The following is a 27,581-nucleotide window of genomic DNA, read 5'->3' as shown; positions in this document are numbered from 1 at the left end:
TGTATACGTCACATGAAGGACAATGTCTGTGCAACCTGATGTCTGACTCAGTGTCACACATTGTTCTACACAGGACAGATCATCACAAATAACAAGGAGCTGAGGATAGTGATGGTGGGGAAGACTGGATCTGGGAAGAGTGCTGCTGGAAACACCATCCTGGGACGAGAGGAGTTTGTATCAAAGTGCACTTCTCAGTCTGTGACTGTTGACTGTTTCAAGCATGAAACTGTGATAGATGGGCAACAGATTGCTGTCATTGACACTCCGGGCCTGTTTGACAACAGGTTTGAGGACATTAAAACAGTCAAAGATGTGAGCCAGTGCATTCGTTTGGCTGCTCCTGGACCCCATGTGTTTCTGGTGGTCATTGGTGTGGGCAGATTCACTGCAGAGGAAAAGCAGTCGGTGCAAAAGATTCAAGAAATATTTGGCCAGGATGCAGACAGATACAGCATGGTTCTCTTTACTCGTGGTGATGATCTTGACGAAAACAATCGAGAAATTTGTTGATGACGACACCGACCTTCAAGAACTTGTGGCCAGATGTAACAACCAGTACCACCTCTTCAACAATAAGGAGAAGAAGGATCGCTCACAGGTCAATGAGCTGCTCCAGAAGATCAGAGATGTAGTGCAGAGGAACGGAGGAAGCCACTACACCAACGAGAAGTTCCAAAAGGCCGAGAGGGAAATCCAAGAGGAGAAACAACGCATCCTGAAAGCAGAAGAAGAAAAAATACAAAAAGAGTTTGATAAACTGAAGAGGGAACTTCAGGAACAACATGAAAAAAACATGAAGAAAATGCAAGAACAGTTGAGGCTGAGAGAGAGAGGGTGAGGAAAGAGAGAGAGGAGGAGAGGAGGAGATAGAGGAGCAGAGGCAGAGGGAGAAGGAGCAGATAGAAGCAGCAATAATTACAATAAGCAATGAGATGGAGAGGCAGAGAAAGGAGATGTATGAGGAAAGACGGAGGTAGAGGGAGGAGAGAGAAGCAGAGAGACAGAGAGAGAGAACCGAGATGGAGAGGGAGAGAAAGGAGATGTTTGAGGAGAGACTGAAGGAGATGAAGGAAAATGAAGAGAGGAGAGAGAGAGAGAGGGCAGAGAGGGAAAAGGAGCTTAAAATTGAAAGGGATGAAATGAAAAGGCTGTATGAAAAGATGTTGAAACAGGAAGAAGACAAGTTAAAGTACAAGCAAGAAAAAGAGGCTAGAAGGAAGGCTGAATTTTCTGATTATGAAGCTCCTCCTGTCAAACACCCATGCTGGATTAGATAATGGAGTTGTACATGTTGCAAAGGCAGCTCTCAGCACCCCAGGATGAATTAATTAAGGGCCATTTAAAGCGAAGGTTGGTGAGTTATTTTAAAAAAATCTCTTAACATCACGACAGCAATCAATAAATTAAATGCTCTGACAAAAAAAGCTTGAGAGGGACGGCAGAATATTTTGTTTCAGTTGAAACATTTGTTTTTATTCTTGTAATGAAATGAAATGTAATAAATTGTTTGAGCGCTGTACTTTTGGTGTCTCTATCTGCACGACACGAAAATAAAAACTTGATCAATCATTCAATCATTATTATAACTCAAGAAAGATTGTACGTTAAATTATTCTTATATATTAAGTTTCCTTATTTTGATTGTCATTTTATTTTGTTAATTCAAAATCTGTTTTCATATCCTCACTCTGATCTGTTAACTTGATTGCATATTATCACTGTTTGTGAATCTGTGAAACATTGTTTTTTGATGTTGTTTTTCTGTTGGTTAAAGTTTGTCATTAATTTCAGAGGCTGTCATTATATTCTTTTATAGTGTACTCTATTACTTTTAATTCCTGATGAATAAACTTTATTGACAATACTTTGAATGCAAGACTTTTACTTGTTATGGAGAACCTTATTAATGTTACTTTAACTTAAGTAAAACATTTTGAGTAGTAGTTGTCCCAATATTACTTGTTTAATCTTTGATATTTTGAAGGTCAGCCAACAGCATGTTTAAATCATTTCCACCAGTGCTTGATGATTTGAAGTTAAATTGGCAAAAGCTGTTTGACAATGACTGACATGATTTCAGATTCTTGAACATTTATGGCCTATTTCTTACAAATATGTTTTTTACTGTTGAAACACTAATTAAAAAGGAATAGATAGAAAAAACTTAATGGAACACATTTGATTGCAATTCAGGTTATTCTGTTCTCCAATCTAGCAAAACAGCTGGAGAAGTATTTACTACCGTTTGGCAAAAGTATTTTAAAGAACTACAAAACACACACACAAAATAAATACACCATGACAAAAAAACAATTTGAATATCAGGAGCAAAGAGACAGAGCAGCTGTAGCTCCTCCCTCTGCACCTGTCTGCTGTTCAGCTGCAACAGGGAAAGATTATGATCATGAACCAGAAGTCACCGCCATATTGTCTCTACAGGGTGAAAGCAGAGGCTGAAGAAACTATGATCACACTGTGATCTCACGTCAGTAACCCTTTTCACCCCTCCACCATTTACAAGAAATGGCAAAACCGGTTGAACCATCAGTTAATCAGACCTTCCTGTTTGGTCCCCCACATCCTCATACAGAAACAAATAGAAAGGTTATCTACACTCATTTATCTGTTCAGGTTGTTTTACTGTGTTGTCACAAGAATCACTTCACAGCTGGAAAGATAACTCTTGTATAAAACTTGGATTTCTCTGCAGTGGACAGACATTAATGTTCTTTACATTGGTGCTACATGATAAGAGAAAACTGAGAAATAGCGCTGTGCTTTTTCCTTCTGCTCATAAGACAGATAACCTAGATAAACAAGAATGCACTGCACCACACCCGACCAGTAAATACTCCAGTCATCTGTTTTAAAACATGACATTTAAAAAAAAAAAACATTTGAGGAGAGAAAGAGACAATTAACAGTATTGTGGTTCATATTTGATCAGCACTGCCTTGTTTTACAGTGTGATCATAGTTTCTTCAGCCTCTGTTTTCACCCTGTAGAGACAATATGGCGGTGACTTCTGGTTCATGATCATGATCTTTCCCTGTTGCAGCCGAACAGCAGACAGGTGCAGAGGGAGGAGCAACAGCTGCTTGGACATCTGTCTCTTTGCTCCTGATGTTCAAAGGGCTCTTTTGTCACAGTGTATTTATTGTGTGTGGGGTTTTTGTTGTTGTTGTTGTTGTTTGTAGTAGTAGTAGTAGTAGTAGTAATTATTTTGTTGTTGAAAATGAAGCTGTTTCTGGAGGGCAGAAATATGCAGTGGAACCACTTTGTGAAAGACATAATCTTACAAAGGATCGATACAGGAGCTCAGGAACACTTTGTAAAACTGTTGTGGTTATACACAATTTGCTCCAGTAGCTCAGCTGGTAGAACATGTGCCCCATGTACAGAGGCTTTGTCCTCGCTGCAGCAGCCAAGGGCTTGAGTCCGACCTGCGGCCCTGTGCTGCCCGTCATCCCCCTTCTCATCCCCATTTCCTGTCATCTCTGTCAGCTGTCCTTTAAATAAAAGTCATGAAAAGGCCAATAAATACATTTTAAAAGGTATCAGCATTTTCATGGCAACGGTTGATGGGTTCAGAGTTTGTCAAAGATGATTGTCTACATCAAATTCAGAATGAGCATATAAATACAAAAAAACATATTAAACATATTACATAATATATTGTCTTTGTACTTTTTCAATTGACATCTATGACTGTTCTAAGAGTAAAGCTGAGGTGGAAAGGCACCAGATTTCTGTCACTGACATCCTGGGCCTGTTTGAAAGGAGAGGCCTGTAGATCTACTATGAGGACAGTTCAACCTACCCAGGACATCTTTCCATAATCAGACCTCACTGACCGTAACAGCCACAATCACACAGTAGTCACACGGTGGCAGCGGTCAACTCGATATGTCACCCCAGTCGACCCGTAACCCACAGGACCCGGGAACACACCTGTGGGTCAGGTGGGTTTGGGTCAGCTTTACCAGAATATATCACAGGTGTGGCCAGCCGGGTCAATGACTGACAAAGCAGTGAGTTGGACTGAGTTATTAATAACGTACAGCAAAAACTTACAAAAACAATGTGTGCTATGGTTCACTTTCCACTTATTTTTCCCTCTTTCTGTCACTTTGTCTGTCAGTCATACACAGACACACACACCAGCAGATTCCTTGTCACGAGGCATTTCCTGCTAAGTAAGAGGTTCCAGTACTTGTTTTTTTCTGTGGACGCCCCTTTGCCTTTTGGAGGGATCACCATTATGCATACCCTCACCTCTCCATGCTTGCCTGAGCTCTGGTCCACTGTGTTTTCTGAAGTCCACAGTCAACGAAGCCGTCTACCAGGAAATTTTAGAGCACTTCATGCTTCCTTCTACTGACAAGCTTTATGGAGATACAGATTTCATTTTCCAGCAGGATTTGGCACCTGCCCACACTGCCAAAGGTACCACAGCTGGTTCAATGATGATGGTGTTAGTGTGCTTGATTGGCCAGCAAACTCGCCTGACCTGAACCCCATAAAGAATCTATTATATATGGTGTATTGTCAAAAGGAAGATGAGAGACACCAGACCCAACAATGCAGATGCCCTGAAGGCTGCTATCAAAGCAACCTGGGCTTCCATTACACCTGAGCAGTGCCACAGGTTGATCACCTCCATGCCACGCTGCACTGATGCAGTAATTCATGCAAAAGCAGGCCCAACCAAGTATTGAGTGCATAGAAATAAACATACTTTTTAAAAGCCTGACATTTCTATATAAAATATTCTTTTTTTATCGATCATATGTAATATTCTAAGTTTCTCAGACACTGAATTTGGGGTTTTCATTATCTGTAAGCCATAATCATCAAAACTGCAAGAAATAAAGATGTACCTGTACATCTAAACCTGGATACATTAAAACATGCTGTTCTATTTTCATTCGACAGAGGAAGTAGCCTGCAGTATTATGTATGGTTGAAAAGAAGTGCCGCTATTCTTGTAAATGGTGGAGGGAGGGATGAGCAGAGTTAACAAAGCGCCGCCTCATTTTTTCTATGGGGTGTATCCAAATCCTCAAACAAGGTTCAGTTGGTTCAGAGCTTACATTAAGTTTTTAGGTTCATCTTGATAAGAGAGCAGTGCAGCTGTTACTAGATGTGGTTTGGTGCACATTTAAAGCATCTGCAGTTTTTTGCAAACGTTCAGAACTCTGCGTCTTCATTTAAACTGTAGAACCTACTCTGTGCTCTTTGACCCAAACATGGCCAGTGAGTCTGACAACCCAAACCTGACCGACAACTCAGGTAAGTCATGTCCATGTTTTAAAGTGCAATAATCTTGGGTGATTTAATGGTTGAATAACATGTTTTGGACCTATAATGTACAGCTCCTGTAGAGTTAAACTTTTATAGACAGGGTTCTAAATGAGCACTCTAAAAATCTGCATTGGGGAATACAATCATGGTTTATTTGTTTAAAATGTTTTCGAACGATGTTGCTTCTCCAAAAGCAGCGAACAGATGTTTCTACTTGTTCAATCTTTGTATATGTTGTATGAAGGACAATGTCTGTGCAACCTGATGTCTGATTCAGTGTCACACATTGTTCTACACAGGACAGATCATCACAAATAACAAGGAGCTGAGGATAGTGATGGTGGGGAAGACTGGAGCTGGGAAGAGTGCTGCTGGAAACACCATCCTGGGACGAGAGGGCGTTGAATCAAAGTGCACTTCTCAGTCTGTGACTGCTGACTGTTTCAAGCATGAAACTGTGATAGATGGGCAACAGATTGCTGTCATTGACACTCCGGGCCTGTTTGACAACAGGTATGATGAGACTAAAACAGTCAAAGAAGTGAGCCAGTGCATTCATTTGGCTGCTCCTGGACCCCATGTGTTTCTGGTGGTCATTGGTGTGGGCAGATTCACTGCAGAGGAAAAGCAGTCGGTGCAAAAGATTCAAGAAATATTTGGCCAGGATGCAGACAGATACAGCATGGTTCTCTTTACTCGTGGTGATGATCTTGAAGATACGACCATCAAGAAATTCATAGATGACGACACCAACCTTCAAGAACTTGTGGCCAGATGTAACAACCAGTACCACGTCTTCAACAATAAGGAGAAGAAGGATCGCTCACAGGTCAATGAGCTGCTCCAGAAGATCAGAAATGTAGTGCAGAGGAACGGAGGAAGCCACTACACCAACGAGATGTTCCAAAAGGCTGAGAGGGAAATCCAAGAGCAGAAACAACGCATCCTGAAAGAAGAAGAAGAACAAATACTAAAAGAGTTAGATAAACTGAAGAGGCAACTTCAGGAACAACATGAACAAAACATGAAGAAAATGCAAGAGCACCTCGAGGCTGAGAAAGAGAGGGCGAGGAAAGAGAGAGAGGAGGAGAGGAGGAGGGAGAAGCAGGAGATGGAGGAGCAGAGGGAGAGGGAGAAGGAGCAGATAGAAGCAGCAATAATTACAATAAGCAATGAGATGGAGAGGCAGAGAAAGGAGATGTATGAGCAGAGACTAAAGGAGATGAAGGAAAATGAAGAGAGGAAAGAAAGAGAGAGGGCAGAGAGGGAGAAGGAGCTTAAAATTGAAAGGGATGAAATGAAAAGGCTGTATGAAAAGATGTTGAAACAGGAAGAAGACAAGTTAAAGTACAAGCAAGAAAAAGAGGCTAGAAGGAAGGCTGAATTTTCTGATTATGAAGCTCCTCCTGTCAAACACCCATGCTGGATTAGTTAATGGAGTTGTACATGTTGCAAAGGCAGCTCTCAGCACCCCAGGATGGATTCTTTTAAGAGCTATTTAAAGCGAAGGTTGGCAAGTTTTTTTTAGAAAAATCTCTTAACATCACGACAGCAATATATAAATTAAATGCTCTGACCAAAAGAGCTAGAGAGAGAGACGGCAGAATATTTTGTTTCAGTTGAAACATTTGTTTTTAATCTTGTGATGAAATGAAATGTAATAAATTGTTTGAGTGCTGCGTACACAACATGAAAATAAAAACTTGATCAATCATTCAATCATTATCATAACTCAAGATAGATTGTACGCTAAATTATTCTTATATATTAAGTTTCCTTGTTTTTATTGTCCTTTAATTTTGTTAATTCAAAATCTGTTTTCATATCCTCACTCTGATCTGCTCAATTTACTTAAATGCATATTATCACTGTGAATCTGTGAAACATTATTTTTTTATGTTGTTTTTCTGTTGGTCAAAGTTTGTCATTAATTTCAGAGGCTGTCATTATATTATTTTATAGTGTACTCTATTACTTTTAACTTCTGATGATTAAACTTTATTGACAATACTTTGAATACAAGACTTTTACTTGTTATGGAGAACTATATTAATGTTGCTTTAACTTAAGTAAGACATTTTGAGTAGTAGTTGTCCCAATATTACTTGTTTAATCTTTGATATTTTGAAGGTCAGCCAACAGCATGTTTAAATCATTTCCACCAGTGCTTGATGATTTGAAGTTAAATTGGCAAAAGCTGTTTGACAATGACTGACATGATTTCAGATTCTTGAACATTTATGGCCTATTTCTTACAAATATGTTTTTTATTGTTGAAACACTAATTAAAAAGGAATAGATAGAAAAAACTTAATGGAACACATTTGATTGCAATTCAGGTTATTCTGTTCTCCAATCTAGCAAAACAGCTGGAGAAGTATTTACTACCGTTTGGCAAAAGTATTTTAAAGAACTACAAAACACACACACAAAATAAATACACCATGACAAAAAAGCACTTTGAACATCAGGTGCAAAGAGACAGAGCAGCTGTAGCTCCTCCCTCTGCACCTGTCTGCTGTTCAGCTGCAACAGGGAAAGATTATGATCATGAACCAGAAGTCACCGCCATATTGTCTCTAAAGGGTGAAAGCAGAGGCTGAAGAAACTATGATCACACTGTGATCTCACGTCAGTAACCCTTTTCACCCCTCTGCCATTTACAAGAAATGGCAAAACCGGTTGAACCATCAGTTAATCAGACCTTCCTGTTTGGTCCCCCACATCCTCATACAGAAACAAATAGAAAGGTTATCAACACTCATTTATCTGTTCAGGTTGTTTTTATTGTGTTGTCACAAGAATCACTTCACAGCTGGAAAGATAACTCTTGTATAAAACTTGGATTTCTCTGCAGTGGACAGACATTAATGTTCTTTACATTGGTGCTACATGATAAGAGAAAACTGAGAAATAGCGCTGTGCTTTTTCCTTCTGCTCAAAAGATAGATAACCTAGATAAACAAGAATGCACTGCACCACACCCGACCAGTAAATACTCCAGTCATCTGTTTTGAAACATGACATTTAAAAAAAAAAACATTTGAGGAGAGAAAAAGACAATTAACAGTATGGTGGTTCAAATTTGATCAGCACTGTCTTGTTTTACAGTGTGATCATAGTTTCTTCAGCCTCTGTTTTCACCCTGTAGAGACAATATGGCGATGACTTCTGGTTCATGATCATGATCTTTCCCTGTTGCAGCTGAACAGCAGACAGGTGCAGAGGAAGGAGCTACAGCTGCTTGGACATCTGCCTCTTTGCTCCTGATGTTCAAAGGGCGTTTTTGTCACAGTGTATTTATTGTGTGTGGGGGTTTTTTTGTAGTAGTAGTAATTATTTTGTTGTTGAAAATGAAGCTGTTTCTGGAGGGCATAAACATGCAGTGTAACCACTTTGTGAAAGACATAATCTTACAAAGGATAGATACAGCAGCTCAGGAACACTTTGTAAAACTGTTGTGGTTAAACACAATTTGCTCCAGTAGCTCATTTGGTAGAGCATGTGCCCCATGTACAGAGGCTTTGTCCTCGCTGCAGCAGCCAAGGGCTTGAGTCCGACCTGCGGCCCTGTGCTGCCTCTCATCCCCATTTCCTGTCATCTCTGTCAGCTGTCCTTTAAATAAAAGTCATGAAAAGGCCAATAAATACATTTTAAAAGGTATCAGCATTTTCTTGGCAACAGTTGATGGGTTCAGAGATTGTCAGAGATGATTGTCTACATCAAATTCAGAATGAGCATATAAATCAAAAAAACAATGAAGCTGATGATGTGAAACATAATATATATTGTCTTTGTACTTTTTTAATGGGCATCTATAACTGTTCTAAGAGCAAAGCTGAGGTAGAAAGGCAAAACAGGTTAAATCCTGGAACTATTGTTTTTTTGCACAGTGCAGCCAAACAAGTTCACGGCCATTTTCTTTCCAAATTAACTTCAAATGGCCAAAAACTGTTTTTGCTGTTAATGGTGTAATAAACAGTATACTATATATACTATATACTACATATACTATGCTGTAAAAGTAGCGTATAGATGATTCAAAAGGATAGTAGTAAACAATTTGTCAGAGTTGAGTTTTAGTAGCGATTGATTTGTATCCTAATTTATGGAACTTTTGTATAAATTGTATTCTATTTTTTTAATTGTATTATTCATTCCATACAATATAAGTTAAGGATTTAATATTGGATGGTTTTTCGAAGGGTTAAAAATATCTTTCAATTAATCACTTAAAGAAAATGTTTGTTACCAAAAAATAACAGTCTGTACAGTGTTTCCCCTAAGATGGAGTTGTATATAAATATATTCACAACCAACCATATACAGTAAAATCACATAACACAAATACTAGAACAATCCAAAAGGTCTGTGCCTTAAACCCATGCAACTTTGCAAGCGGTCTCTTTCGCTACATACATTTCATCCAGATATACCATCACTGGTTGATGCAAGGGATGCGCCGCGCTAAAACTCCTGCTATTCCGTGCCGTGCAGCGCTGTCCCTCAGCATACACCAAAACGGACGAAGCGTTAGCGCCAGGTTTAGAGAAGGTGCAACGAGAAACTTTGAGCTTACTTGATATTGCCAGCACAATGATTTTAACAAGCACCAGCAAAACTACACATGATATTTGTATACAGGGTTCGACATAACCCATGGCCCGATGGCCCGGGGCCAGTAAAAGTAGGTGCAGGGCATGTCGATTGGTCAGTTACTGGCCCGTGTTTATAATGTTTTTATGTGTTTACCGCTGCTTATTTATGTAATGCTGTTACTGTGATGAGACATGACAGTTAAATATTGAATATGTCTGCAATAACCACATCCTGACATGTAACTGTGATTTTTGATAATCTAAGTAGCCTATTCATAATAACAATCATGACAAAAAATTAACAAAGACTGCAGATCAAGATAAGAAGCTGCAACTGGCAGTGAGCTGCTTTCTTTTCTGTTAGCAGTGAAGTGATGTACTCCATGACAGAACATTATAGAATATGATAATGTATAAAATAACATTTAATGGTAAAAAAAAAAAGTACAGTTGCAGTAAATATATGCAGCATAAATATGCAGCATATAAATAGTATATTATTATTATCATTATTATTATTATTATATTATTATGACTACTACTACTATTTTTCTGCATATTCTTGACTTTGAATGGGAGCTGCTGTAAAGCATTTCTGTTTCTGATTCATATATTATGCAGTCAGTTTTCCATATTTTAAGTTAAATTAAATGAATCAAGACAGATGTCACATTTACATGTCAGGGTGTAGTTATTATAGACACAGATTCAATATTTAAGTGTCATTTATCATCACAGTAACAGTGTTACATACGCCGTCGCAGTGGTTCAGCCAGGTATACTGATCCCTCCACTTCGGGAGAAATAATGGTACTGTTTGTACAGTGCTTTCAGAACATCAATCACCTGAAAAATGATAACAGAATTATAGGCGTGAGAGAAATGATACATCTCAAAATATTAAACATGTTGTAATTTCAATTTTGAAATTTTAATACTTGTTATTACGCAAACCCCTATTACTTTTTGCCATCATTGCCAGATCATACTGATTTTTCAGGGACAGACTCTCTAAACAATTAAATGGGAACAATTTCAATAAATAAACAAGTCTTTTTCTTTTCTTTTTTTTTTCAAAAAAACAGTTATTTTCATTTTTCGTGGCTGGGCCACTAAATTACACATGGGGCCAGTAAAACTCAAATCTACTGGCCAAGCGGGCCAGTAAGAAAAAATGTTATGTTGGACACTGGTATATGCTTGAAAGCATTGTGTTAAATATGTTAAAAGAACACATGAAATAATTGCAGCTTAAAAGCTGTTGAGAACCCCTAAAAATCTCGACCATATACATCAAAACCTGGATACATTAAAATATGCTAGTCTATTTTCATTTGACAGAGGAAGCAGCCTGCAGTCTTATGTTAGTTTGAAAAGAAGCGCTGCTATTTCCTGTAAATGGTGGAGGGAGGGGTGAGCAGAGTTAACAAAGCACCGCCCCTTTTTTTCTATGGGGTGTATCCAAATCCTCAAACAAGGTTCAATTGGTTCAAAGCTCACAATATGTTTCAGGTTCATCTTGATATGAGACCAGCGCAGCTGTGACTGGATGTGGTTTGGTGCATATCTGAAGTATCTACAGTTTCTTGCAGACATTCAGAACTCTGCGTCTTCATTTAAACTGCAGAATCTACTCTGTGCTCTCTGACCCAAACATGACCAGCAAGTCTGACAACCCAAACCTGACCGACAACTCGGGTAAGTCATGTCCATGTTTTAAAGTGCAACAATTTTAGGGTGATTTAATGGTTGAATAACATTTTTTGGACCTATAATGTACAGCTCCTGTAGAGTTATACTTTTATAGACAGGGTCCTAAATGAGCACTCTAAATAAATACAATCATGATTTATTTGTTTGACCCTAATTTTTGGACATTTTTCTTAACTTTTGTTTTTTTTTTTTTTAATTAGTGATCATTTTGGCTGTGATACAACTTGTGCCACCTTTGTGGTAAAAATATAAATTTTCAAACCCTAACCCCTATCAAATCACCATACATCAATATTTTGTCCCGCTTTTTTTCATAAATCACTTAAACAACTTCAGACCTTCTCAAAACAACCAAACATTCAATAATTTTCAAGATTTATGACCTGAGGGGTCATTTCATTAGTGAGCAGAGAGGGAAAAAGACCAGAAGCAAAAATGAAGAGGCGTTCAGAAGAGAAGAGGCATTAGAAATGGTCACGTAGCCTTCATCTGACAGCGAGCTGCAGGGGTCATCAGGGGCAACCACGATCCTCGAGGGGGAGTCTAACACAGAAGGCTCACTGGAGTCTTCCACGTCTGTGAGTGTCTCTGACCCGTCCTCTGAGAGTGAAGAGGACACTGAGGATCCTGTACATCCTAAAAGTCAGTGGACAGCAAAGAACAGGCAAGTCTGGTCTCCATCTCATGCTGAGACGCTGCGCTACATGCAGGCACCCACCGGCATGATGCCAGGGGCCACGAACCCATGATGTAGCATCATCTTTTGACCTTTTCTTCACTCCTGACCTGATCCAGCTCAATTTGCAAATGACAAACGTATACGGGAGGCGTTCAGTGTCAGGATGGAGTGATGTGGATGCCCAAGAGATTCAGGCATACATGAGACTTCTCATCCTGACAGCTCCATTGACCAGCTCCACTAGAAGGAGAGGTGTGTGCTGGTGGTGCAGAGGCCTGAAAAAGAAATCTTCCACCACCTGCACCAAGTGTAACAGGTGCATTTGTAAAGAGCACCAGGCCACATGCGGCAGGACCACACACACACACACACACACACACAATTTTCTGTCATACCGTTCCTGCACTATTAGTGTTTTTGTTTTTTTTTGTTTGTTTTTTTAATGTGACGTGACGTCTCGTCAGAAACAAAGTAGAGGTCCCTCACGCCGCGTGCAGCTGCAGCGTAAAGTGCCCCTCCCCCCACACCTGGCTGCTGTGAGTGACAAACAGGCAGCATGATGGCTGAAGGAGGCGAGCCCCCCGAACTTTTCCCCCCCATCTAAAAGGACCAAGTCGGCTGTATGGGAGTACTTCGGCTACCATAAAAAGCCAGATGGCCACGGCTTGGAGGAAGAGGGTCAACCGATGTGCAAAACGTGCTTGAGGACAGTGGGAGCCCGAGGAGGCAATACATCAAATATGATAGTGGGAGCACACACCCATCGCTGTATGCTAAATTCAAGGTAAAGTTAAGGTTGCCTTGAAATGAACGAGCGTATTAGCATCTGACCTTAGTGAAATGATCTTGAGCCGCAGGTTAAGTGATTGCATTAATTTGCATTTTGTGGTGGTGTTGTTTTTTCACTAAAAATAATTAATTTATGTTGTGACTTGAGTTGCAGCTTTATCGTCAGTTGAGGGCCTGCATTAAGGACTGCATTTATTTTTTTTTATGATTATTATTTTATTTAGAAAGAATTCAGTCATTTTTTTTGTTATTTATTTTAAATACATATTTTCAAATATCCATGTTCTATATATTGTTTTAAAAAAAAAAGACTGTTCAATGGAACATTTTTTTTCCTTTTTTTGTTTTTAAATACAGACATTCAAAATACACATTTTAGAGCTCTAATCATAATACCGTGAAACCGTGATATTTTTGCCTAAGGTTATCATACCGCCAGAATCTCATACCGGCCCGTGCCTATTTGGTAGTTTTGAGTAAGTCTGAAGTTGTTTAAGTGATTTTTTATGAAAAGAAGCAGAAAAAAATATTGATGTATGGTAATTTAATCACAGTTTTTTTGTGCATGTACATTTTTGCCAGGAAGGTGGTTAGAGGATATTAATTTTGAGGGAAGGGTTAAAATGAGTTAAAATGTTTTCCAATGATTCTGCTTCTCCCAAAGCGGCGAACAGATGTTTCTACTTTTTTCATATTTGTATACGTCACATGAAGGACATTGTCTGTGCAACCTGATGTCTGATTCAGTGTCACACATTGTTCTACACAGGACAGATCGTAACAAATAACAAGCAGCTGAGGATAGTGATGGTGGGGAAGACTGGAGCTGGGAAGAGTGCTGCTGGAAACACCATCCTGGGACGAGAGGAGTTTGAATCAAAGTGCACTTCTAAGTCTGTGACTGTTGACTGTTCCAAGTGCGAATGTGTGATAGATGGGCAACAGATTGCTGTCATTGACACTCCGTGCCTGTTTGACAACAGGTGTGATGAGACTAAAACAGCCAAAGAAGTGAGCCAGTGCATTCGTTTGGCTGCTCCTGGACCCCATGTGTTTCTGGTGGTCATTGGTGTGGGCAGATTCACTGCAGAGGAAAAGCAGTCGGTGCAAAAGATTCAAGAAATATTTGGCCAGGATGCAGACAGATACAGCATGGTTCTCTTTACTCGTGGTGATAATCTTGATGAAACGACCATCGAGAAATTCATAGATGACAACACCAACCTTCAAGAACTTGTGGCCAGATGTAACAACCAGTACCACCTCTTCAACAATAAGGAGAAGAAGGATCGCTCACAGGTCAATGAGCTGCTCCAGAAGATCAGAAATGTAGTGCAGAGGAACGGAGGAAGCCACTACACCAACGAGATGTTCCAAAAGGCTGAGAGGAAAATCCAAGAGGAGAAACAACGCATCCTGAAAGCAGCAGAAGAAGAAAAACGAAAAGAGAGAGAGGAACTGGAGAGGGAACTTCTGAAAGAACAAGAAAAAGATATTAAGGAAATTCAAGAGAAACATGAGGTGGAGATGGAGAGGGACAGGAAAGAGGGCGAGGAGGGGAGGAGGAAGGTGAAGCAAGAGATGGAGGAGCAGAGGCAGAGGGAGAAGGAGGAGAAAGAAGCAGAGAGAATCAGAGTGAGTGAGGAGATGGAGAGGCAGAGAAAGGAGATGGATGAGGAGCAGAGGGAGAGGGAGGAGAGAGAAGCAGAGAGACAGAGGGAGATGATGGAGAGAGAAGCAGAGAGACAGAGAGAGAGAGAGGAGAGAGAGAGGGAGAGAAAGGAGATGTATAAGGAGAGACAGAGGGAGAGGGAGGAGAGAGAAGCAGAGAGACAGAGAGAGAGAGAGGAGAGAGAGAGGGAGAGAAAGGAGATGTTTGAGCAGAGACAGAGGGAGAGGGAGGAGAGAGAAGCAGAGAGACAGAGAGAGAGAGAGGAGAGGGAGAGGGAGAGAAAGCAGATGTATGAGGAGAGACAGAGGGAGATGATGGAGAGAGAAGCAGAGAGACAGAGAGAGAGGACCGAGTGGGAGAGGGAGAGGGAGAGAAAGGAGATGTTTGAGCAGAGACTGAAGGAGATGAAGGAAAATGAAGAGAGGAGAGAGAGAGAGAGGGCAGAGAGGGAGAAAGAGCTTAAAAACGAAAGGGATGAAATGAAAAGACTTTATGAGAAGATGCTGAAACAGAAAGAAGATGAGTTGAAGTACTACAGGAACGAGATGTCGAAGGCTGAGAGGGAACTCAAAGAGGAGAAACAATGCATCCTGAAAGAAAAAGAAGAACAAATACGAAAAGAGAGAGAGGAACTGAAGAGGGAACTTCTGAAAGAACATGAAGAAAACATGAAGAAAATTCAAGAGCAGCTCGAGGCTGAGAGAGAGAGGGAGAGGAACGAGAGAGGAGGAGAGGATGAGGGTGAAGCAGGAGATGGAGGAGCAGAGGCAGAGGGAGAAGGAGGAGAGAGAAGCAGAGAGAATCAGATTGAGCGAGGAGATGGAGGAGCAGAGGGAGAAGGAGAGTAGCTCAGTCGGTAGAGACTTGGCTTGGGGACCGGAGGGTGGCCAGTTCAAGTCCAGCTTGGACCACAATATGGAAGTGAACTGGCAGCTGAAGAGGTGCCAGTTCACTTCCTTGATTACTGCCGAGGTGCCCTTGAGCACCAAACCCCCATATGCTCCCCTGGGCGCTGTCACAGCAGCCCACTGCTCCTAGCTTGCAGTGTGTGCTTGTATATTTGTGTATACCTGCAATATATGCAGCTAGTGATGGGTCAAATGCAGAGAATTTCAGGTGTGTTTGCATGTAATATATATCTGATACAATAATTAAATTAATAAAGTATAATAAAAATTTTTTTAAAAAAAGCAGAGAGATAGAGAACCAAGAGGGAGAGAAATGAGATGTTTGAGCAGAGACTGAAGGAAAATGAAGAGAGGAGAGAGAGAGAGAGGGCAGAGAGGGAGAAGGAGCTTAAAATTGAAAGGGATGAAATGAAAAGACTGTATGAAAAGATGCTGAAACAGAAAGAAGATGAGTTGAAGTACTACATGATCGACATGTTCCAAAAGGCCGAGAAAATCGAAGAGGAGAAACAACGCATCCTGAAAGCAAAAGAAGAAAAAATACAAGAAGAGTTACAGAAACTGAAGAGGGAACTTCAGGAACAACATGAAAAAAACATGCAGAAATTTCTGGAGCAATTTGAGGCAGACAGAGAGAGGGTGAGGAAAGAGAGAGAGGAGGAGAGGAGGAGGGAGAAGCAGGAGATGGAGGAGCAGAGGCAGAAGGAGAGAAAAGCAGAGAGATAGAGAACCGAGAGGGAGAGGGAGAGAAATGACATGTATGAGGAGAAACATAGGGAGATGAAGGAAAACAAAGAGAGGGAGAAGGAGCTTAAAGACGAAAGACAGCATGAAGAGATGTTGTAATAGAAAGAGTTGAAGTACAAGCAAAAAAAATAGGTTAGAAGGAGGGCTGAGGAGGATGATGATGATTATTGTATTAGTTAATGGAGTTGTAGCTCTCCAGGATGGATTAAATGATTTTTATATATTAAGTTTTATTGCTTTGATTGTCATTTCATTTTGATAATTCAAAATCTGTTTTCATATCCTCACTCTGATCTGTTAACTTGAATGCAAATTATCACTGTTTGTGAATGTCACATTGTTTCTTTATTTTGTTTTTCTGTTGGTCAAAATTATCATTAATTTCAGAGGCTATGTCATTATATTCTTTTATAGAGTAACGTTACTCTATTACTTTTTATTCCTGATGAATAAAGTTTACTGACAATACTTTGTGCATATATTTGAGAGAGACTTTGAATACAAGACGTTTACTTGTTATGGAGAACTGTATTAATGTTGCTTTAACTTAAGTAAAACATTTTGAGTTGTAGTTGCTGTCCCTGCTGAAAAAAACAGCATAGTGCTGGTCTATGCTGTTTTTTCAGTAGGGGTGTGAAGCCCCTGTCCCCATATTACTTATTTAGTCTCTGACATTTTGAAGATCAGCCAACAGCATGTTGACTCATTAAGTTATTAGGTCAGCTCTGTGACTGTAAATTTAACACAACTATACAAAATTTAGAGTTAGGGAAAGTCAGTTACAGCTAAAGTTAAAGTTAGCATCAGCAGCTTAACAACAGTTGAAGGTATCATTGCTAACGTTAGCTAACACTACAGGACTAGTAACCCCACATAGAAGCTGTGTTTCCTGTAATGCTGTATCGTGTTCAAACCATATCAGTTATCACACTGATTTAATGTCAAATTAAGTAACTAAACCTGTATGTTTTACTGTAAAAGAGTTTAGAGAAACATCTACTGTACCTCACACAAAGATGGACGGAATGCTGACATCTTGTGGCGCAGTTTGTTTTCTTCGAGGTGCGTTCATAAAACCCGGACTATTAAATAAATAAGACTACATTTAAAAAACAAACACATATATATATAATATAATCCATATTATATACACTCATGGTTGGCTTAATTTGTGTAGCCTCCAATTAGTTTATAGGAAACCGTTTGATGGCTGCAGTTTGAATCTTTGAATGTTGTATGCATGGTTCGTTTCAAAGCTGGGATGTCCTACTGCACGTGAATGCACACTCACATCAGTCCAACCTGCTGTTAACGGCTGTCTGTGTTTATTTATTGAGATTAAGGTGAGAGGGAGCTGGGGTGGTGGGCGATACTGCAAATTTTGGTTTCGATCCGATACCAAGTAATTACAGGGCCAGAATTGCCGATACTGATACCAATACTGATTACTTACTTGAAAATTACTGATCATTGAATGATTTTGTACTTTTGCCTTTAATGAGTTGATCATGATTATGATAATAATAAAACACAGGTCAAAGATTTTAGCCAATAAGAAAATAATATTTAACATAATTAAATCTATAATCTATCTGCGTGTTGCCTAAATAGGAATACTAATGTTCCTTCAACATATACAAAAGGGTTATTATACTCTGCCATATTCATACTTCAAGTTTGAGATAGGCTATATGACTAAATTATATATAATTTATAATTATATATATATATACTAAAGTATATCTATTTGAGTTCCAGTACAACAATTAAGATTTATTTCAACTGTCTGAATATATGATAATAGTTTAATCACCCTGCTAAAATTACATCGCTGACTACCACTTACACTAACAACATTAATTAATGCTGGAAATAACTTTCACTTCTAGAAATTGCTAACTGGATTTTGTTGAGGTTTTTGTTGAAAGGCCTCTGACAGTGACGTCTGTCTCTGTTCCAGGGGTCTGGTTCGGGTTTGGGGAGGTCCCTCCTCCTCCTCCTCCCTCTGTTTGCTTTGCAGCTCAGCATTAACTTTTGGGTGTGCTGCTTTTAAATGCCTATACAAGTTAGTGGTGTTACCACAGAAACGTGTTGCTTTCCTGCATATGTCACAGGTAGCATTTTATCTGTCTGAAACTGTAAAATAACTCCAAACAGCACTCCTCTTCCTCTCTGCCATCATAAGGGTCGCCACTCTGTTCACCACGGCAGCGCGGCAGGGGAGGGGGAGAGGAGGGGCACAGTGAACCTGAGTGGGTGGACTGAGAGAGGTGGAGAGGAGCGCTGCGCATAAGGACTAAAGCCTGGTTTATACTATGGCGACAACGTAGCTAAGCCGTCGCCGCGACGCAGAAGCATAAATCAGGCTTAAGAGAGACGCTGCGCTCACACAAACTCTGTGAAGAAATACGAGTGATTTGTTGAACTTATAGAAGAGAACTACAACAAAAATATCGATCTCATCAAGATACTGTTGATCCAATACCAATACTCACGTTGGTATAGATACTATCGATATTTGAATCGATCCGCCCATTCCTAGAGGGAGCACTAAAACTCTAGTGCATCACTCAGATTATGTTATTTATAGACAATGGGTAAATTATGTTTATTACAATATTGTATGAGAAATTTGTAACAATAATACCTACACTGCATAAAAGATTTGGAAGATTTTGACATTTGAATGGAAGATGATGCATAATAATGTGATTTGTGAGCACTGTATGATACATAATTTATTAAAAATGTATTTAAAAAACAACTTTTGGAGGACGTAACTTGTTACAACAGTTGCCCCGACAGTACAGCCGTGTCACAGCTGCCACCTGGAGCGATCTACTGGACTGATTCCAAATCTTTAGCCAGGTATGAATCATTTATACGCCAAAAAGTGGAAGTACAGATCATAGCTGTGATTTGAAGCTGTTGATTGGATACTTGCATGGTGCTACATACATCATTACATACATACATACATATACATCATTTGCGGACATGTCTTAGCTTAGCTGTTGTTGTTCCTCTCCAGCGGGCAGCTTCAGGATAAAAAAACACAGGAGTCCATCCAGTAAGAGATGAAAGTTGGTGAAAAACAGAACATTCACAAAAACTGTGAGATACTTATCAGTGGACTCCCAGAAGTTTGCAGAGCTGATCATAAGGCACTGAAGAACAAAAGTGGGGGCAAAGACAAATAAGAACATGAACATGGCCACAAACACAAACGGTTTCTTAGAAGCAGCAGCAAGAGACACAGATGACACTGCACATTTTACAATGATGGCCAGAGCCAATCCAAACACAATAACTCCCAGCAGGAAAGTCCCGATCTGGATGAAGAGTACATGAAAAACCGAAAAGACCATAAAAAACAGAACCACTGTTGTGCCGACATAGCGCAGTTTGGCTCCCCACTCTGGGTGGCACAGGTAAAGGATGGACACCAGGGCGCTTTGGAGATGTAAAACCACAACGTAGCATCTCAACAGGAACCACGCGCTGAAGACGTAGACACAGGTGAGAGCATGGTTGCAAGTAGGCGTAATGAACATGATCGCCAAGGTGATTGCTGTGACTGCAGTCAAACCTTCAATTAAAAGCAAAGCAAAAAGACTGTTGTGGATAATTTGAACACCCTGGAGGCGTCTGTGCTGGCACGAGACGGACAGGATGACGCTTCGTTTGAAAATGTTGATGCTGCTGCGCTGGGACCGAAAGGCCCAGATGACGCTGGCGAGACCGAGCAGGAAGTAGCCAAGGAGAAGTCCGGCAGCCAAGTAAGGGTTTCCTGCAACATCTGCTGTCCTGAGGAGGGCTGTTTCCCGGCTGTAGGGAAAGCTGCTGACTGGGTTGGTGTAGTTCTCCATGATGTGGTGGTCTGACTAGTTTTGTCGACCTGTTGGAGGAGAGAGAAAAGTCTTAATTTAAACCTGTGACTCAAATAATATCAACCATACCAACCCTGATTCCATCTTGTTTATTTTCCAGCTAACTCTGTGATAAGAAACTCAGCTGCTGCCTGGAAAATGGAACTAAAATATAAATATGACAAACATAAAGACATAAAGTGCTAAAAAATGCCCAAAATCACTGAGTGCCATCCACTTTTTTTGTGTTTTTCTTTTGTTATTTTGTTGATGTTATTTTTTGTCGTTTGGGTCTTTGGTTCATCATATACTGTCAAAATGATCTTCATAATCAAAGTCTTGAAAAAGTATATGGAGATGTTTACTTGATAAACTTGTATGCATTTTTTGGTATATAAAGTCAATGGCATTAATTACCTTAATTTCTTAAAGATATAACTAACATGAAAATTGTAAAGACTGATTCTTACCCGATTTGATGTTCACTTCTTGTTGCAAGGAGAAAGCTGCTGAGCGACTACCTTTGACTCTTCGGGCTGTGCATTTATGGCCGTGAAACACCTTGTAAAACCACTGCACTGCAGCATGTATTCTTTTATTTCATTTAATCATCAGACAGGACTGACCTTGAAGATGACAAGGCAAACCTCCATAATATATGAAAGGAGGTCATTTAAAATGTGTCCATTTTCTTTTAAACAGAGTGAAGATGCGTTTTCTTTAAAGTGAAACTCTCGCCAAAACACAACCTAGGCTTTTTTTGTGAATGTATATGAGCCAAACCTTTGTGTAAAAGCATAATTACAATGAAAGAGGCAGATTTAAGATTTATCGTATTGTCGATTTCGGGTCAAGCTCATTTTCAATGAGCGTGCATGGGGCACTTTTACGATAGCATTAATGTCGCTATTTTTAAAACACTAAGAAGACACAACATGAAACTTTGCTCGTAGTATCACCAGGGTCTCTACACGTGAACACGAGCATTGAGAACATTGTTTGTGTGCACAGAGTTTGCTAAAAAGAGAGTTTTTGAACAACTCACGTTAGCAGTAGCTTGTTCCGCTCCCAGTTGTCATGGTAGCTGAGAAGTGTCGATCTCAGAATGCGACGTAAGATGGAGAACAGTTAAGGTGGAATTACTGTCTTCCGGCAACAACTATCCACGCGATATCTCACGTGACTTTTCCGGCTTTTTATTTCAGTATGGTTTCTTATATGAGGCTCCTTTATTTAACTTCAAGGTCAATATTGTTTTTCACTAACGACAAAACAACTCATTATCTGTGCATTCATATGGAACTAAGCTTTAGGAGCATTCCACCTTAACTGTCCTCCATGTTACGTCACATTCTGAGATCGACATGTCTTGGCTGCCAGGGCGACTGGGAGCGGACCAGCTACTGCTAATGTGAGTTGTTCAGAAACTTTCTTTTTAGTAAATTCTGTGTACACAAACAATGTTCTCAATGCTCATGTTCGTGTGCAGAGACCCTGGTGATACTACGAGCAAAGTTTCATGTTGTGTCGAGCCTTCTTAGTGTTTTAAAAACAGTGACGCTGATGCTATCGTAAAAGTGCCCCATGCACTCCCATTGAAAATGAGTTTGACCCGAAAACGAAAATACGGTCAATCTTAAAAGTGCCTCTTTCGTCATAATTATGCTTTTTCACGAAGGTTTGACTCATATACATAAACAAAAAGAGCCTAGGTTGCATTTTGGCGAGAGTTTCACTTTAACTGCAGGGGATATATTAAACTGTTGGGTAATCTAATAAAACATGATTAACACAAATGAGCTCACACAGGTCGACCTTTTTAATCAAATCAAGGCAAATCCATCTTTATTTACACGAGAGAGCAACTCTTTTGTCCAGTTGAACATTTTACAAAATGAGTTCAAGTGCTTACGGTGAAAATACATGCAGACAATAACAGCTACTGGAGTCATTTCATTGTTTTATGAAGGTCAACTTAGATATGAGTTGAAATTTTACTGGATCATATGATGTGAACCATATCAAACAATTTCACCATGTGATGGTGTGACAGTCTGCTGACACACTGACAGGAAACTAGACTTTAATTTTGTTGAAACGTAACCTGACCTGTATTTGACCCTTCTGTCATAAAGTCACTACACATGACTCATTTTAGATTTTAAACAGACCTACAGTCTGATTTTTTTTTCAGTTATATTACCGTCATATGTGGAAGAAGGATTCTTAAATGTATAAGAAACCTAAAATTAATAAATCTAATCACAACAGGGATAGAAGTGAAAAAACATGAAAGGGAAAAATAGGAAAATTCAACATGCTGAGCTAAAAGCTTTAGAGGCACCTTCCAGCACCTGTAGCATGTACAAAAAACAAAGTATAAAAACAGCAATCTGCGTTTTATGTGTTATTATGAATAACATGGCAGTTCTCATAAGGCCTGCCCTACTCTGCCTGTGATTGGTTGACTTTGTTGGTTGCGTTCTCTCTGCTTGACTCAAACTGTCACACAGTAATCTCTGGTGATGTCTGCAGTTTTGCAGGTAAACACACCGACCTCTTTGGCCTCTCTCCCGTCTCGGGGTGACTCATCATCCAGAGCCGCTCTTCACTACAAGTGTCTCTGGGCTCATTAGTTCTCGAGTTCAAAATCCTTCAGAACTTCAACTTCTCCTTATCTCTTCGTTGGCACTTCATTTATACCTCCGTGTCAGAACGCTGCTTGCTCATTATTTCACTAGCCTCTTCAAGCCCACCTTGATGCTCGGAGGAAGTTCCATTTCAATCAGAAATTTGTGAAACTGACAAAGCACAAAGAATTTAATTTAGTTCTCTTGGTGGCATCAACGAAAAGGTCATCTTTGTATTTTTTTCACAGAATGTTAGAATTATGAATGAACTGTCTTTGAGATGTATCTCACCTGCACTAACACCAGCTCTCTGATGTTGTCTTCACTCAGTTGTTTCTTCGAGTTGAGTTTTACTCGCAGGCTAATCACGTGTTCTGCTAATAACAAACAACATTTACTGCACTGAAGCTTAGAAACACACACATCAGTAGACCTAAGCAATGAGGAGTGGCATCCCACAAAGGTTTACGAAGGGCTGCTATGGAGCCTGGGATTGGCTTCACTTTATGCACAACCTTTGCAAGATAGCTTCAAAATAAATGGAATTAGTTTTGTTATCTTCGGAAAAGGATTAGGGCCACAGACCTTTTTCATGATTCAGAGAGTTTGCTCAGTCAGATTTTGACTTTTTAAACTCAGATTACTGAGATTAATTCTGACTTTAAAGTCAGATTTCTAAACTATGACTTTTTGTTCACAACACTGACTTTTCTTTCTTATTTTTTTGCAGTTGCTATTATCCTTTTACGTAAATTTCGCTATTAAGACAAACAGGAGAAAAAATCAAATAAGTAGAGTTGAGCTAGTACTCCACTGAAATGATTATCCAGTACAGACAATATATTTTTTCCAAGTATGATCAGAGGAAAAACTGTGTTCAGTAGTTGACTTAAGTTCAATTCTGTATAAAGGGTAAATAATGAATAGTTCAAATAAACATAGTAACTTCTGATTAACCCATATTTCTGGCTTATTTTACAACACCTGGATTTTTTATCTCAAATACCAACCACTTCTGGTCAAGCCCTGCTAATTAAGAGGCTTAGATTAACAGGTGCAAATAATTTAGTTTTGTGAACATACAGATAAGGTTAATGGTGTATTCATTCAATTCTATGAATAAGTTATGAAGAGGGAGCATTTCGTGATGCACTAATACATAAATATTCCTCACCAGAAATGCTCCCAGTTGGTACTACCTTTGGAGTTGAATACTGCTGAACTGAAACCTCTGTACTGGTTGTGTCTCTGATGATGGTGGTCATTTTTATTTTCATTTTTTGGCCTTTTTATGGCTTTATTGATAGGTCAGCTGAAGATATGTGACAGGAAACAAGGGGGGGAGAGAGGGGGAGTGACAAGCAGCAAAGGGACCCGGGCCGGGAGTCGAACCCAGGTCAGCTGCAGAGCCTCGGCACATGGGACACCTGCTCTATCAACTGAGCTAAACGGAGCCCGATGGTGGTCATTTTAAGGGTAGACAAAGTTGGTAGTTTTGGAGTTTCATCTGCAAAATGTAGACATTGTATTCAAGGTGTGCAACAATACCACCATCCATAAAATACATAAATGGATGTGCTCACTAGTAATGGGTCTTGTTTGGGAAACCTCAAGGATTGAAGGCTGTTCAGATCTGGTTACCTCTGTACTGACACGACCAGTGTTTGATTCAATATCAGTGGTGCTTCTCTCTTTATTATGGGTCACTGTGTTGATGGTGGAATGATATGATGTGTGTTGAGTTTTGATTTTACATTTACTTATTTTGAACTTACATTTACTTATTTTGAACTTACATACTTCCATTGATTTAAAAGATGTCTCTCACCAAGAATGGAGGTTGTTCTATCCACCACTGTTACTGAGGGTTGCTCAGTAGAAGTAATCTCTGTACTGTACACACGACAAGTTGTTGATTGAGGACCAGTGGTGGTTCTTTGGTTATTTGTGGTCACTGTGGTGGTGGTGGAATGAGATGATTTCTGGTAAGTTTCAAATTAAAAATGTACTCAAAGATAATTATATATGTACGCATTTTAAACTGACATGCTTCTATTGATTTAACTGCTGTCTCTCACCAGTAATGGGATTTGTTTGGTCCACATCTCTGGTTGACGGCTGCTCAGACTTGGTGACCTCTGCACTCACAGGTCCAATGGTTGTTTGGGTATCAGTGCTGGTTCTTTGCTTATTGTGAACACTGTGGTGATGGTGGAATGAGATGGTTTGTGGGAAGTTTCATGATAAAAATGGAGATATGGGTAATTATATATGTATGCATTTTAAGCTGACATGCATCTAGTGATTTAACTGCTGTCTCTCACCAGGAATCGATGTTGTTTGATCCACCACTGTGGTTGAAGGCTGCGCAGGAGAAGTGATCTCTGTACTGAGTGAGTCTCCCTTGATGGTGGATTTTTTCTTTGGTGTCACTGTGGTGGTTGTAGTTGTCGACAAAAGCAGCTGGTTTGGAGTTTCGTCTGCAAAATGGATACATGGTATTGGCTGAGTGTCACATTGTCATCTTAAATACAACTATAAATAACTGTACTCACCGGTAATGTGATTTGTTTGGTAAACATCTCTGGAGTTGAAGGCTGCTCAGACTTGGTGACCTCTGCACTGACAGGTCCAATGGTTGTTTGGGTATCAGTGCTGGTTCTTTGCTTATTTGTGATCACTGTGGTGATGGTGGAATGAGATGATTTGTGGTAAGCTTTGACTGCAAAACAGAGACATGGACAAATGACATATTTTGCATACATAATGCCTGATGTCTCTTACCTGGAATGGATGTTGTTTGATCCACCACTGTGGTTGAAGGCTGCGCAGGAGAAGTGATCTCTGTACTGAGTGAGTCTCCCTTGATGGTGGATTTTTTCTTTGGTGTCACTATGGTGGTTGTAGTGGTGGAAAAAAGCAGCTTGTTTGGAGTTTCGTCTACAAATTGGATACATGTTATTCGCTGGGTGTCACAATATCATCGTTAGGACAACTATGGATAATTGTACTCACTGGTAATGAGTCTTGTTTGGAAAACCTCTGGAGTTGAAGACTGATCAGACTTTGTAACCTCAGTACTGACAGATCCAATGGTTGATTGAGTTTCAGTGGTGGATCTTTGGTTATTTGTGATCACTGTGGTGATGGTGGAATGAGATGATTTGTGGTAAGCTTTGACCGCAAAACAGAGACATGGACAAATGACATATTTTGCACATATAATGTCTGATGCCTCTCACCTGGAATGGATGTTGTTCGATCAACTGCTGTGGTTGAAGGCTGCGCAGGAGAAGTAATCTCTGTACTAGGTGAGCCTGTCTTGATGGTGGATATTTTGTTAGGTGTCACTGTGGTGGTTGTAGTGGTGGACAAAAGCAGCTGGTTTGGAGTTTTGTCTGCAAAATGGATACATGGTATTGGCTGAGTGTCACATTGTCATCTTAAATACAACTATAAATAACTGTACTCACCGGTAATGGGATTTGTTTGGTCCACATCTCTGGTTGAAGGCTGCTCAGACTTGGTGACCTCTGCACTGACAGGTCCAATGGTTGTTTGGGTATCAGTGCTGGTTCTTTGCTTATTTGTGATCACTGTGGTGATGGTGGAATGAGATGATTTGTGGTAAGCTTTGACATGATAAAACAGGAGACATGGTACTATATATGTACGCATATTTAGCTACAATTAATTGATTACTGCTGTCTCTTCACCTGGAATGGATGTTGTTTGATCCACCACTGTGGTTGAAGGCTGCGCAGGAGAAGTGATCTCTGTACTGAGTGAGTCTCCCTTGATGGTGGATTTTTTCTTTGGTGTCACTGTGGTGGTTGTAGTGGTGGACAAAAGCAACAGGTTTGGAGTTTCGTCTACAAATTGGATACATGTTATTCGCTGGGTGTCACAATATCATCGTCATGGACAACTATGGATAATTGTACTCACTGGTAATGTGTCTTGTTTGGAAAACCTCTGGAGTTGAAGGCTGATCAGACTTTGTAACCTCAGTACTGACAGATCCAATGGTTGATTGAGTTTCAGTGGTGGATCTTTGGTTATTTGTGATCACTGTGGTGATGGTGGAATGAGATGATTTGTGGTAAGCTTTGACCGCAAAACAGAGACATGGACAAATGACATATTTTGCACATATAATGTCTGATGCCTTTCACCTGGAATGGATATTGTTCGATCAACCGCTGTGGTTGAAGGCTGCGCAGGAGAAGTAATCTCTGTACTGCGTGAGTCTGTCTTGATGGTGGATATTTTGTTAGGTGTCACTGTGGTGGTGGTTGTAGGGGTGGACAAAAGCAGCTGGTTTGGAGTTTTGTCTGCAAAATGGATACATGGTATTGGCTGAGTGTCACATTGTCATCTTAAATACAACTATAAATAACTGTACTCACCGGTAATGGGATTTGTTTGGTCCACATCTGTGGTTGAAGGCTGCTCAGACTTGGTGACCTCTGCACTGACAGGTCCAATGGTTGTTTGGGTATCAGTGCTGGTTCTTTGCTTATTTGTGATCACTGTGGTGATGGTGGAATGAGATGATTTGTGGTAAGCTTTGACTGCAAAACAGAGACATGGACAAATTACATATTTTGCACACATAATGTCTGATGTCTCTCACCTGGAATGGATGTTGTTTGATCCACCACTGTGG

The 27,581-nt window shown here is 40.0% G+C and overlaps 2 protein-coding genes, 1 long non-coding RNA gene and 1 pseudogene across 4 annotated transcripts; 1 reads left to right on the top strand and 3 right to left on the bottom strand.

Moving 5' to 3' along the window:
* Positions 1-39: 39 nt before the first annotated feature.
* On the top strand, positions 40-14,748 carry LOC115578050 (uncharacterized; annotated as a pseudogene).
* Positions 14,749-19,129: 4,381 nt separating this feature from the next.
* On the bottom strand, positions 19,130-20,824 carry LOC115578047 (uncharacterized). Its single transcript, XM_030410905.1, has 2 exons — positions 20,753-20,824; positions 19,130-20,311 (listed from the first exon to the last, which is right to left on the bottom strand). The coding sequence occupies exon 2, from the start codon at positions 20,280-20,282 to the stop codon at positions 19,416-19,418; it is 867 nt and encodes a 288-aa protein (XP_030266765.1). The 5' UTR covers positions 20,283-20,311; positions 20,753-20,824; the 3' UTR covers positions 19,130-19,415.
* A 1,281-nt stretch (positions 20,825-22,105) lies between these two features.
* LOC115578049 (uncharacterized) lies at positions 22,106-25,074 on the bottom strand. 2 transcript variants are annotated; one of them, XR_003983346.1, is made up of 4 exons: positions 24,991-25,074; positions 24,741-24,866; positions 23,204-23,289; positions 22,106-23,083 (listed from the first exon to the last, which is right to left on the bottom strand). It is a non-coding gene; the product is annotated as an uncharacterized LOC115578049 (long non-coding RNA). The 2 variants fall into 2 exon arrangements; XR_003983347.1 differs by having other exon boundaries at positions 23,204-23,286.
* Positions 25,075-25,232: 158 nt separating this feature from the next.
* Positions 25,233-27,459, bottom strand: LOC115578048 (cell wall protein DAN4-like). The gene is made up of 10 exons (XM_030410906.1): positions 27,322-27,459; positions 27,088-27,246; positions 26,861-26,983; positions 26,629-26,736; positions 26,386-26,508; positions 26,155-26,310; positions 25,928-26,050; positions 25,697-25,852; positions 25,493-25,592; positions 25,233-25,392 (listed from the first exon to the last, which is right to left on the bottom strand). Coding segments are annotated over exons 3-10 (927 nt in total). The 5' UTR covers positions 26,862-26,983; positions 27,088-27,246; positions 27,322-27,459.
* Between the last annotated feature and the right edge of the window lie 122 nt (positions 27,460-27,581).

The sequence above is a fragment of the Sparus aurata genome, unplaced genomic scaffold (assembly GCF_900880675.1).
Source record: "Sparus aurata unplaced genomic scaffold, fSpaAur1.1, whole genome shotgun sequence".
NCBI classification, from domain to species: Eukaryota; Metazoa; Chordata; class Actinopteri; order Spariformes; family Sparidae; genus Sparus; species Sparus aurata.
The sequence above is the reverse complement of the archived record's forward strand: the minus strand, read 5'-3'. Positions and strand labels throughout refer to the sequence as shown.